At 34.8% G+C, this 14,565-nt stretch overlaps 1 protein-coding gene across 1 annotated transcript in view; it reads right to left on the bottom strand.

Annotated features, from left to right (window-relative positions):
• The window catches only part of asp (abnormal spindle), a 43,795-nt gene that overhangs the window by 8,143 nt on the left and 21,087 nt on the right, over nucleotides 1–14,565 (bottom strand). The window contains exons 9-12 of the mRNA XM_069828064.1: nucleotides 14,084–14,303; nucleotides 8,100–10,970; nucleotides 3,548–3,737; nucleotides 1,064–1,248 (exon numbers count right to left, since the gene is read on the bottom strand). Coding sequence (XP_069684165.1) covers nucleotides 1,064–1,248; nucleotides 3,548–3,737; nucleotides 8,100–10,970; nucleotides 14,084–14,303 — 3,466 coding nt within the window. The remainder of the gene's footprint in view (nucleotides 1–1,063; nucleotides 1,249–3,547; nucleotides 3,738–8,099; nucleotides 10,971–14,083; nucleotides 14,304–14,565) is intronic.

Raw genomic sequence — 14,565 nt, forward strand, 5'->3', positions numbered from 1 at the left:
TGTATGTAGAGAGCTCATAGCTTTAGCAATTCAACCAAATATAAATATTTCGAAAAAAAAAAAATAAATAAATTATTTGGGGGCCCAAATTTGAAAAAAAATATACCCAATGCAGGATTGTACTAAAACCGATATATCTTAACCATTTTTAAAGATAGATTCAAATGGTTTTTTGCAATGTATTTGCAAAAGCATGTTCTACAAACCGTCTTTAACAGAATTTTGATATTAGTCCCTACATTTGTAAAATAAACAATTAAAATTTAATAACAATTTTCTGATTTCCTTTCTTGCAAACAAACGGATGTATTTTTAAAATGAAATCAATTAAAATTCTGTTACAGAGAAAGGTTTCCTAATAGTCTAAAGAATGTTTGTTCTAAATTTCATGCATGTATCTTTAATAGTTCAGAAATTATATCCATTTTTGTCTGGCAATGTAGCAAAAAAAATTAAATTACTGGAAACCGATAAATGTGGGCATGTGATTTTAAAATCCATAGCGCAGGAAGTTTAAAAATGACGTCTCAACATCCGATAAGGACACAAATACCCACAAAGTGTTATTATGCAATGCATTCCACACATATCAAAGGGTATTTTAAAGAAAAAAAATTTTTTTTTTAATTTAGTTTACCGGAAACAACAATAAAAGTTGGCGAGTGATTTAAAAATCCATAACGCAGGAAGTTTAAAAATGGCGACTCAACATGCGATAAGGGCGCAAATACCCACAAAATGTTATGCTATGCATTCCACACATCACAGAGTATTTTAAAGGTTTTTTTTTTTTTTTAATTTATTCATTTTTCACCAAAAAATACCATCCTCTTCCCTTAAGAAACCACAGCAGCTTCACAGAACCTGCAGAGAAATTTGTCAGCAAAGTAGGGAAATTGGATGAGGAAATGGCAAGGTAATTTTTCCTGAAGTCCTCTAATTCAGAACAGCATTCTTTTACTTGCCATAAATATAACACGAGAGAGCAGTTTTACTTCTTTTAAATAACTTTATTTTGTAGTATAAAAAATAATATCTATCGAAGTAAATAATTACAGCTCACCTGCCAAACATGTGCAGCGGTCTTTTCATATTTTGTTAAATTAATGAGGACTTTCGTTGCCACTGAGCACATTTCTTTGTCAACTTCAGAACGATTAGCATTGCTGAGAAACTTGTAGATCACTGCAATAATACCATTATTTGCAATGTCCACACAAAGCTTTGGTGATAGTTGTGTGATCACATCTGAAAAACCAACCAATAAAAATGTAAGCAATTTTGAATTAATGTAGTCTACAGCAGGGCTTCCCAACCTTTACACTTTACTGAATGTCCACAATATCGCGACACACTTGTTTTTAATAATAATAATAATAATAATAATAATAATAATAATAATAATAATAATAATAATAATAATAATAATAAACAGCACTTTTCTGCTGGAGAAATAGGAGTGGAATTCTGTATAGAATATTTTATAGAGGACGGGGAGATGATTACTGTTCACTGCACGAGAAAATATATTTTTAAAAATAAAACACACACACTTACATTAATATTTTGTGTCAACTCAAACAGAAGCTACAGTATAGGGTAAACTGTATAGTGATTGACCACTTAAGCTAATGTATAATAAAACAATGAAATAGCGGGAAAACAGTGGTAACTTATTGAGAAAAATTTGAAGGCATTGGGTCAAGTGAAGATTCAGAAACTAATCAAAATCAATAGATAAAAGAAAAAATAAAATTTTAATGCAAAGGTAAATTAAATAAACACAACAAGTCCACTTTTACAGTTATTGACCACACACTTACTAGTGATTGACAGTCTACTGCACGGTTATTAAATACTCACTCATTAGTGATTGAACAACACATTTTCACAGTTTCCATTTTTTTTTTTTTGTCTGTTTCGTTTCTCTTGTTCTGATCTTTCTCATTAAGAACTCTTTGCCACCGGCGTAGCTCTGTCGGCTAAGGCGTTTGCCTGCCGATCCAGAGTTTCGTTCGGACGCAGGTTCAATTCCCGCTTGGGCTGATTACCTGGTTGGGTTTTTTCCGAGCTTTTTCCCAACCGTAAGGCAAATGCCAGGTAATCTATGACGAATCCTCGGCCTCATCTCGTCAAATACCATCTCACGATCATCAATCCCATCGACGCTAAATAATCTCGTAGTTGATACAGTGTCGTTAAATAACCAAGTTAAAAAAAATAAAAAAATAAAAAAGAACTCTTTCCGCTGCCTTTTCTTTCATCTCTTATTCGCTTCCTTTCTTCTGTTTGCCTCTTCTTCCATTTTTCTCTTTTGTGCCTTATCAGAAGCAAGTGCGTGTCATTTCTCTGATGTTACTACAAATGGCTTCACCCAGCACTGGACGAGGAACAAAGGACACTTTTCCTTCAACGGGATATTAGTTTCTGGACGCTAAGTTTGCTTTCAGGACACCAAACTTCTTGGCAGCTTCATTTAAACCAATTCCACTGCGCACAGGTTCTATAGCATTTCGTAAAGCTTCCTCTGTATAATGCACTTTACCTGACTTAGGCATTATAATATAGTATCAGTCCTGTAAAAATCCTCATCATTTAACTGATAACATATATACAATTGGAGCAAATTGGTCGTTATTCTAACAAATAATTTATAAACGACCAATCACTGTAGTTTGCGGACATTCACTTTATAGTGATTGACCACGGGGCATTTTTATGTCATATAAAAACTTTTACAAAATAATATTCTGTGGACAGAAACCTTATACCTTTTCTCACATTATGAGTGTAAAAACGAGCACCAGAATTTATGTATTCTTTGCAGAATAAATAAATTATTGAGTGCATTATTCTTAGCAATTACTCTAGTTACTTGCACTTGTTTACGTTCAGCTACATTTCCAATCGATTTCAGTCTCTCAGACAACAGACACTAACTCAGTGGGATGAACAGCGACAACTAACCAAAAATAAGGGTTGTTACTAGAGGTTTATGCAGTAAAAAGTGAAATCATGATCGTGGTTTATTCACAATATACTTGAAAAAAGGAAGCGGTCAATCACCGTATACTGGTCAATAACTATCTAGTTTACCCTACTCCAGATTTTAAAAAAGGTATTATTTCCTACTTAGATTAGGTATTTGATGAAAGTAGATCTATGTATTACCACAGTCTAGTATATACAGTCACGAAGCTCAATACGTAGTAAATATGCATCCATAGATAGTTTCTGATTGCTAGGATCGCTAATATCGCCTCATTACAGAAAATGCGAAATAGTACCAGCACAGTCTATTGTTTCTAGTACCCTCACAACTCAAGCTTCGTGACTGTATAAACTAGACTGTGCTATTACTTTATATTTTAAATGCTGTATATTCATTATAATGTTCAGTGACAAAGCTTTTTCCCCCCTCAAAAAATGTGTATCTTACATTCTGGCAAATACGGTAATTAAATTTAGTATAAATGGTTTTTGAAAGCATTTTTTGTAAATTTACCAGATCTGGACACTTACTGAACACTCCTCACAGCTTACTTACCAAGTTCCATCAAGGCCCAAATCAAACGACCTGAGCAAGTCTTCTGGAGTATATTAATAGCGGCTATGGATCGAGTTCTCAAGGTCATTCTCTCAAGAGACTGCTGCTGTTTGGCAACAAGGATACTTTCCCTCACAGAAACCATCTCCTGGGTATCAGTTTTACGTATTCTGTATCCTCTCCACAGGGCCTGTATCAGAAAAAGGTGATCATGCACATTAATCTTCAACAACAGATGTGCGTAATGTGAGCTGTCAACATGAATGTGCAGTCTCTGATACTGCTATTGTATTAATATTGTTGTCAGCACAAGAATAAAGCAATGGATGTGAAATAACTTGAGTGGTGTTCTTTTACAACCCTTTGCTTAATTTCAAAAGCAGAGATGTAATATACTGCAATATTTTATTTATAAAATTATAAATGCTCAATGTGATAACTAATGCTTGGAAATACATGAGTACACATTTAGACACGTACGAGGGGGATCCAGGAAATAACGACCGTTCGCACATACCCGCAGCACAGCTGACTCCCCTTCCTTGTTTGAAGGTCAACTGGCTTCCTTAACACGTGTTCTCACAATGTTGTGAGTACTGGTTGCAACAAGTCGCCATTGTGCATTTTGTGTTACTTCAAAATGAACGACGTGATTGATAATCCCGCCGACTGTGAGGTGAGGAGTGTGATTAGATTTTTGAATGCCCGACATTTGAAACCTGCAGAAATTTACCGGCAATTGAAAGAAGTGTATGGTGATACTGTAATGAATGAAAGAAATGTGAGAAAATGGTGCCAAATGTTCAACAATGGGCGAACAAATGTCCACGATGAAACTCGACCCGGACGCCCATCACTCATCACAGAAGACCTGAAGACTAAAGTGAACGACAGAAACTTGCAAGACAGGCGCACATCACTTGACGAATTGCATATTGCCTTTCCTGACATTTCTCGTTCTTTGCTTGGTGAAATTGTGTCGCAACATCTTGGCTACCACAAAATCTGTGCCCGCCTGCACACTGCTGCTTCAACTCGAGAATTGCTGGATCAATTCGGTTGGGAAATCTTTGATCATCCGCCCTAGTCCAGACCTTGCTCCTAGCGATTTTCACCTTTTCACTAAGCTGAAAGACTTTCTGGGTGGTACACGTTTTGGAAGTGATGAAGAGTTGAAGAAGACAGTGAACACCTGGCTTAATGAACTGGCGGCAGAGGAGTATAACACGGGAATTCTAAAGCTAATGAACAGATACGACAAATGTTTAAATGTAGGTGGTGATTATGTAGAGAAGTAAAGGAAGCTCCAGTTATATAACAGACTTTGTTTTTTCAAATAAATATATATTTTTTAAATTATTACAACAAAACGGTCGTTATTTCCTGGATCCCCCTCGTATATCAAAACTATGTATTAATGTTCAGTTTTGAATGAAATTATCAGAATAATATACATTTAATGATTAAATTAAATAAAAACTGAACTGAAATATGTTTAAAGCAAAAAATATAAATATTCAAAACACTACCTACTTTATAGGGAGACTGTTGTACCTTTAGCATAGTGTACCTTTGAACATTTTTTGTTTTTTAATTTTTGCTGCTACCTAGAGGACTCAAACTGAAGTAGATTGTAGAGGAAGCCGCTAAGTAGCTCTGGTCGTAGTTTCGGTTTGATTTATAACAAAGTGTGAGTTCCATGGACAAAAGAAGTTTTTTTAGTACCAAAAGTAAACACTTCGTTCATTGATATATGCTTTCTAAAACAAAACCAGATTGTTACTATCAAGTACAATGTGTTCCCTATCATCTGGTGAATAACAACATATTTTAATTTCCATGATTTATTCGAATCTCTAGTTTTGGGAGCCATATTTGTACCTTTGAACACAAAACATTTTGTACCGTGGGACATGTTCCAAGGTACACGATACTATCTTTTTTTCTTTTAATTTTAAGATCATGTCACGAAGTAAGTCTGGAGTTACGAGGCCCTCCAATTCATCTGGATGCCTCGAAGAAAGCTGTTGAAGCAGTGATTGCTCCTCCAGGAAATAAAATCTCAATCAGAGAAGCCTGCTCTGGTTTATGACTGCAGATACATTTTAAATAGGACTGTCAGTTTTTACAGCTATATTCCCACCTAATTTCCATGTGTTGCAACTTATAAAAGGCTATGTTCCAAGGTACAAGAACCTATTGTACCTTTGAACACATTACATCTCTCTACATTTTATTTTTTCCACCCTTAACAGATCTGTAAAACAGGAAAATACATATAGGAAGTTGTAAAGGAATCTTCAATAATTATTTCAAGCATTTTTTCATTAAAAAAATTTCATTTCCCAAAATTAAAAAAAATAAAATGTAAAAAGTGTTTAAAGGTACAACAGTCTCCCTACACAGTAGACTTTCAATGGGCAATCATTGTTGATCACTCTCAAGGACGAAATCTTGTTCACCTGCAGAGTCAATCTCACTATCCTCATCCTCCATCCATTCAAACGCTGTCTTGTCGAAGTTTTCATCACTAACACTAACTTTATGCAGAGAACCTTGTATAGAAACCATTGCGAGAATGGAGAAAAAGTCCAGTTACACAGATGTGTGGTCTATGAGACAGCTAGCAGTATACTATGTGTAATATCTCCAGTACTACACGAAATAATTTAATACCACTAAGTGAACTGAGCCACCAGCTTCCCGTCACAGTATACAACCGTTCACATTCATAAAGTGGTAGGAACCAGTTCACTTCCACATTAAAAATTTTGGAGCAGTCTCAGAGACCGCACCACTGTGAGTGTTAAGAAGATAGCGGTATGCCAGTTATCATTTGGGGGAAGAAGTTGATGACCTAAAAATCTACTTAAAATAATTAAAATGCCCTTAAATTAATGGAAAAATGACATTTCAATATTATTCACCGTACTTGCATCACAACTTCTTAAAAATTAGTCACCTTGTTTCAGTGACTGCCCTGCAAATTTCGGAGGAGGCAACTTCCTAGAATTTGGCTAAGATAAAGGAAAAGAACATGCAACAAAATGAAGGTTTCAAGGGAAAACTATAGATTTTAACGAAGGTTTACAATGCGTCTCAATCAGGGTGGTCCATGTCAGTGCCTTCATTCTGGGTCTCCTCCTTCCGCGCTTCACTTTTGTTACCAAATCTTCCAGATGAGGGAGTGTGAATGACAAAAGAAATTGTGGACGCAGCGTGCATTCTTGCAATATTTGTGTTAAAAATACTGTCTTCTACAATAGACATCCCTTCCAAACTATGCTAAGGACACAACGTCCTGTCCAGGACATGGTGAAAGTTTCCCTCCTTCCAAACATAAATTCTAAAGACATCCTCGTACCAAACAATAGCGGTCAAAGTCTTCACTTAAACTAAGCTACTGTCAAACATTTTAGATTACTTCCGTTGTGTGAAATGAAGCCTTCAGTGGAATGAGGGATGGACTTTAGAGTCTGTTCCAAACTATAATACTCAAACTTCATTGTTATTCACTTACTTAGTAGGTAATTACTACCGACCTATTTGGTTAGAAAATGATTTAACACACCTATCAGTAAAGAAGAAAGTAAAATGCATTCTAAATGATTTAAAAAGTTCTTCAGAGTAATAAAAAGTACCAAAAAAAAATGCCGAAAAAATATAAAAAATTACCTATTAGTTGAAAAATGTAAAAAAATGCAATATAATTACTTTTTTACGTTGATATTAACATAGGAAGCATTTATATATTAAAAAGCATTGTCCTAATGTGAAAAATAAGATGACAACTTTTCAAAAAAACTAAAATACCGCGAAATTCTTTAAGTTTCAAGACCTTAACTAATACTACTCAGTTTAGAAATAATTTATATCTAAAATAATAGGGTATCTAATCCTAGTTTAAAACAAAAGATTTTATAGCTTCAAATAAAATAGTCATAATAAATATTAAGATTTCACCCAAAAACAATAAAATAACCCCAACAAAACTTTTAACTACTTGTAACCAAAAAGATTCACTTATATTCATTGTATAACCACGGATGCTGCCACAAATTTTACCAATAATAAATCAAAATTACCAAATCAAACTCTCATAAATTTACAAAACTTCAATATCCTCCCCCTAGTTATCACATTTGTATCTAAATGCGGTGAAAGTCACTTGAGCCTAAAGCATGAAATGTCAAGTTGTACGCAAAGCCACTTTGAAAGTTGGCCGCCAGTGGAAAAAATACTTTATGTCCACGTAATACTGAAGATTATCTTCAACTCCACAGACATATAAATGAAGCATTCTTCCTGCTTTGTCTTCATATATTAATAAAAGGCAGAGATAGTATGAGGGATCTGATCTTTAAAATTGATTCTAAATTAAGTGTGAGGGATCTGATCTTTAAATTTAATCTAAATTACCAACATTTCGAAACATGCACAATTTCAGTTTAGAGACTCTCTCTGCATTTTGTGAGCAAAATAACACAGTATTTAACTCCAAAATCTGTATGAAGTGTCAACAAATACTACCAAAATTAACAGGAAAACTAACCTGAATTTTTATAGCAGCTGATGTTTGTCTCCTGAACAATTCTTCCTTCTGTAAGTGTTGACTTCTATCAAACATCTTATCTTTCAACCTTTTCATATTGTACCTGTACCATCTCTGTATAGAAATGGCAGCACACTTCTGTTTAATTAATACTTGTCTCTCAGATTTCATCAATAATTTATCTCTGAATTTGTTTTGGATGAATAAAGCTGCAGCTTTAAGTTGTTGATATGATTTCATTTCTTTCTTCATCAGCAATGAGGCACGGAACTTTCTCTGAATAACAATTGCTGCATACTTCATCTCCACATATTTTTGTCTTTCTGCTCTCATCAGTAGTTTTGCTCTAAATGTATTCTGAACAAGACAAGTTGCAGACCTAAGTTGCTGATATCTCTTCCTTTCTTTTTTCATTTGTAGAGTGGCACGAAATGTTCTCTGTATTACTATTGCTGCAAACTTCATTTTCAGATACGTTTGTCTTTCAGATCTCATTAACAAAGTTGCTCTAAATTTCTTTTGAATAACACATGTTGCAGCTTTAAGTTGCTGATATGTCTCCATTTCCTTTTTCATCAGCAATGAGGCACGGAATTTTCTCTGAATAACAATTGCTGCATATTTCATTTCCACATATTTTTGTCTTTCTGCTTTCATCAGTAGTTTTGCTCTAAACAAATTCTGAATGAGACAAGTTGCAGACCTAAGTTGTTGATATCTCTTCTTTTCTTTCTCCATTTGTAGAGTGGCACGAAATGTTCTCTGGATTGTTATTGCTGCAAATTTCAGTTCTAGATATTTCTGCCTCTCCAACCTCATCAGTTGTGTTGCTCTGAATTTCTTCTGAATTGCAATAGCTGCAGCCGTAAGTTTTTCCAGTTCTTCATTTTCCTTTTTTCTCAACAAGAAGGCACGGACTCTTTTCTGGATAACTATTGCTGCAAACTTCATTTTCAGATATTTCTGTCTTTCAGATCTCATTAACAAAGTTGCCCTAAATTTCTTTTGAATAACACACGTTGCAGCTTTAAGTTGCTGATATGTTTCCATTTCCTTCTTCATCAGCAATGAGGCACGGAATTTTCTCTGAATAACAATTGCTGCATATTTCATTTCCACATATTTTTGTCTTTCTGCTTTCATCAGTAGTTTTGCTCTAAACAAATTCTGAACGAGACAAGTTGCAGACCTCAGTTGCCAATATCTCTTCTTTTCTTTCTCCATTTGTAGAGTGGCACGAAATGTTCTCTGGATTATTATTGCTGCAAATTTCAGTTCTAGATATTTCTGCCTCTCCAATCTCATCAGTTGTGTTGCCCTGAATTTCTTCTGAATTGCAATAGCTGCAGCCGTAAGTTTTTCCAGTTCTTCATTTTCCTTTTTTCTCAACAAGAAGGCACGGAATCTTTTCTGGATAACTATTGCTGCAAACTTCATTTTCAGATATTTCTGTCTTTCAGATCTCATTAACAAAGTTGCCCTAAATTTCTTTTGAATAACACACGTTGCAGCTTTAAGTTGCTGATATGTTTCCATTTCCTTCTTCATCAGCAATGAGGCACGGAATTTTCTCTGAATAACAATTGCTGCACACTTCATTTCCACATATTTTTGTCTTTCTGCTCTCATCAGTAATTTTGCTCTAAACGAATTCTGAACGAGACAAGTTGCAGACCTAAGTTGCTGATATCTCTTTCTTTCTTTTTTCATTTGTAGAGTGGCACGAAATTTTCTCTGTATTACTATTGCTGCAAATTTCAATTCGAGGTATTTCTGTCTCTCCAACTTCATCAGTCGTATTGCTCTGAATTTCTTTTGAAATGCAACAGCTGCAGCCAGAAGTTTTTGCTGTTTATTTTCTTTTTTCCTCAACAAGAAGGCACGGAATCTTCTCTGAATAGCTGTTGCTGCAAACTTTTTTTCCAGATATTCCTGTCTCTGTGCTCTCATCAATAGTTTTGCCCTGAATTTATTTTGTATGAAAATTGTTGCAGACCTAAGTTGCTGATATCTCTCCCTTTCTTTCTTCATTTGTAGAGCGGCACGAAATGTTCTCTGGATTACTATTGCTGCAAATTTTAGTTCGAGGTATTTCTGTCTCTCCAACTTCATCATACATGTTGCCCTGAATTTCTTCTGAATTGCAATAGCTGCAGCTGTAAGTTGCTGCTGTTCGTTTTGTTTTTTTCTCAACAAGAAGGCACGGAATTTTCTCTGGATAGATATTGCTGCAAACTTCATTTCCAGATACTTCTGTCTTTCAGACCTCATTAACAAAGTTGCCCTAAATTTCTCCTGAATAGCATAGGTAGCAGCTTTAAGTTGTTGGTATGCTTCCATTTCCTCCTTCATTTGCAATGTGGCACGAAATCTTCGCTGAATAACCACTGCTGCAAACTTCATTCTCAGATATTCCTGCCTCTCAGACTTCATCAACAAAATTGCCCTGAATTTATTTTGAATAACACAGACTGCTGATTTAAGTTGTTGGTATGTTTCCATTTCGTTTTTCATTAGTAACTTTGCACGAAATTTTCTCTGGATGAATATTACCGTGGATTTAAGTTCTAGGAATTTCTGTCTTTCAGCACGCATCAACAATGTTGCCCTGAGTTTATTCTGAATGGCAGTGGCTGCTTTAATGCAACGCTGTTCTTCATTTCTTCTTGCCATTGTTAAGGCATTTTGTTGTTTTAGAATTTTCAGCACCTTTCTAGCATAGTAACATCTCCAGTATGTCTGAATTTTTGTGGCTGCTCTGTGAAAGTGTGCTATTTTTCTTGATTGTATACGACAATATATTTCCAACTTTAGTGACTGGTGACGCCACCACTTTTGAATCTTTGTTGCAGCTTTGTCAAAGCGTGGTGCCTAGAAAAGAAAATTGGAAAGCTTTTATAAAAGAAGATATTAGGTTATGCTATGAAACACACGAAATATCAACTGTTCACAAATTTATATTGTAATGTTAAACCTGTCATCCAGCCACACCTCTCCATAATTACCTATTTCATAACATTAAAAGCTAGCCACTTTCAAACTCTGTGAATAATTAATCACAAGACTAACAAATACTTTCAATCTGGCCCATTTGACTTTTTGCAAACGGCCACTTAAAAAAATGTATACTATACACCTGGACCTAATATATCAAGTAAAGTCGAGTGAACTTTGCAGACAATATAAGGCAGGCCTGCACAAACAGCGCTCAACGAGTGTGCGCGCTCATTCGGAGCGGGAGAGCTTTGTTTTCCACTCGTCGAAACGGAGAGGAAGATACGTCAGAATGACATAGACTTGATATAGGTAGAGGAGAGGGAAACGACCACTCAGTTATCTAGTGGAGTGCAGTGTGTAGGCCTATTCTCAGTAACTGTTTCACTGCTACAGTATAGTATGGAGGAATCTAAAAGACGGAACATAACATTTAACGATTTACAGCTCGAACTTATTGATCTTCAATGTGACCTAAGAGCTAAAGATCGTTTGAATAATACTACTAGCCTGGTTGAGTTTTACAAGACTAAACATTAGCAATAATATCCACGACTACACAGGCTGGCTGTGAAAATGATTGCTGTGTTTGGTTCAATATTTATATTTGTGAGCAACTGTTTTCTATTATCAACTTTAATAAAGGCAGACATCGAACATCTGTAACTGATGTTTCATTATGATCAGTAGGCTACTGTTCCTTTCAGCTGCCAACAGCATAAAACCTCGTTTTGATGTACTGATAAATAAAAATATAACAAAATGATATTGTACGTTTAAGTAGCTATAGAATTTCTATCACTTCTGTAAAATAAATACTTCTTTATTAATTAATAATAGTCCAAGATAGTTTTGCAAACACTGAACGGGAATTCATTTCATAAGCACTCGTAATAGTACTTTCTTCTGTGTACATTTTGTACGAGATCCACCCCTTCTTCCAGTTCACCCTTATACAGAGCGCAGCTAATATCTGCATTCTGCTCATGAGCTGTGAGCCGGCTCGGAGAGCGCAAATCTTGTGCAGGCCTGATCTAAGGCATAAATACATATTAACGACAATGACGTCAGGAATTCAAGGGAACTCGCAAATGATTGATTCTACCACCTGCCACAATTTTTATTTGTATATCAGAATATACTGTATCTAACAGTTATTTTATACTAGCACTTTTTGATCCCTTAACTCTTAATGTCAAGGTGTGCGAAGGGTTTCAAACATATACATGTGATGTGAGCAACATCTTTGATCCTATTACAGAGAATGTTCAAATTAAGCAACTTAAATTCAAATGCTTTTATACAAAGTGAATTTTCCCTATTTTTAATCTTATGAAGAAACTTTATATACAAAAGGTGCGGGGGAATGAAAAAGGAATACTTTAAACATGCTTTCAAAAACGATATTTTTCATTTATAAAGGATGTGCCAAATATATATATATTTTTAAATGGTATCATGTATGTGTTTTTCCATTTTTTAATTCTTTAGGTCCCAAAATGTACAAAATTATTTTGTAAAATTGTCTCAAATGTATGATCCCAATATAATATACAATATGTGCACACAACAAAGAGAAATGCTAAGTATATCAATTTATCACTATGGAGAACAAGGGAGTCGTAAATTAAATAATCACAGACAAAAGCTAATCAAGAACAATTGAATAACAATCCTCAAGATTCCCCAATCTCAATCCATAAAAATTTTTTCTTGTGGGGCTATTTAAAGTGTTAAACAATTTCCAAGAGAGACATGCATTGTTTTGCAGTAAATGGGGGCCGTTTTGAACACTTTCTGTGAACCGATATTGGCACGTGACAATTATAGAGCATTGTTAAATTATTTCAATGGTTTTTCTGTCTTTAAATCCTATGCTCTGTATTAAGATGGTAGTTAAATTTCAATGGTGTATATCCATTTTCTAAGCTATCAATGTGCTTTTATTCATTCATTTTTTTTCCCGATCTATATTTATATATAGGATGCGGCAGTGGGATATGACGATTTTTATAGCCATGTTGAGGGACACTCAAGACGAATTAAAAGAAAACACATATACTGAGAGTAATCTAGTACAATGTAATTTATTAATGTCTGATTACTTTTTAAAAACTACATTTTGTAAGTAGCCTCCACAGCTATGGCAATCTGCTATGAAAGTTCTGCATAACTTGCCCCAACAAAACAGATTCGATGGCACTAATTTCGTTCCTTATGTTTTGTTTCAGCTGTATGATGGTGCGAGGCTTGTTGCAATATACCCTACTTTTGAGATAACCCCACAGGAAGTAATCAGCGCACACTGCTCATGGTTCAATGAACTGTTTCTGCAAAACAAGTTTCCAGGACGAATAATTTCATGATTTGGAGACATTGCCTGGCTGCCAAGATCTCCTAACCTGGCTGCAGCAGATTACTTCCTATGGTGTTATCTCAAAAGTATGATGTATCGCAACAAGCCTTGCACCATCATCCAGCTAAAACAAAACTGTTTTGTTGGGGCGAGTTATGCAGAACTTTCGTAGCAGATTGCAGGAATTTATTCGTTGCTGCGGAGGCTACTTACGAAATGTAGTTTTTAAGAAGTAATCAGACATTAATAAATTGCATAATAATAGATTACTTCCAGTATGTGTTTTCTTTTAATTCGTCGTGAGTGTCCCACAACAGGGCTATAAAAACAGTCATATCCCACTGCCATACCCTATATTTAGATTTTGTATTTTTGTACATTTTGAGACTGAAGAATCCAAATGGAAAAATTATTATGCACTGGCATTTAAAAATAAAAGAATCCTTGGCACACCTCTACAAATGGAAAATACAGTTTTTAAAAACATATTCAAAATAATTTTTTCACTGCCTGTAATTTTTCTATACAAGTTTCTTTGTATAATTAAACACAAAAAGCTACTTTTTATTCATCTAGTATAGCAAGATGCAAGGTAAACAACAACAAAATTTTAACTTATATAACTGACGTTTACCTGAAATTTATATATTATCTGCCAAAGTAATGACAGTGTTTTCTCTCTATGTCCATCACATATATCTTTTGCTATGATATCTCCAGTAAGAACATAGCCAGCACCTTGAAGGGCTAATAATGCAACATTCACATTGTGAATCTTCTGAAGCCTTGAAACAGCTGGTACTCTCAATTCTCGTGAAAGTGATTTGTTCTGCAGAATTATCTCCATTACTCGGCTGTAATATAAAACATGTACTCTTAAAGGTTGATTATTAACAAACATTTGCTCATTTTCACTTCGAGATCTTTGGTTAAAGGAATATGAATTCCTTTCCTTTAAGCATGGTGAAGTTCGAATTCGAACACCCTATGAGTCACTACTGTTCAGTGCACCCTACAAGCAGTTTTAATACAGTAGTGTGTAAATTAATCCGAACAACGTAATTACTTATGCAAAAACATTCAAACGGGATAAAAAAAGGATCTAAGACATAACTC

The sequence above is a fragment of the Periplaneta americana genome, chromosome 6 (assembly GCF_040183065.1).
Source record: "Periplaneta americana isolate PAMFEO1 chromosome 6, P.americana_PAMFEO1_priV1, whole genome shotgun sequence".
Taxonomy (NCBI): domain Eukaryota; kingdom Metazoa; phylum Arthropoda; class Insecta; order Blattodea; family Blattidae; genus Periplaneta; species Periplaneta americana.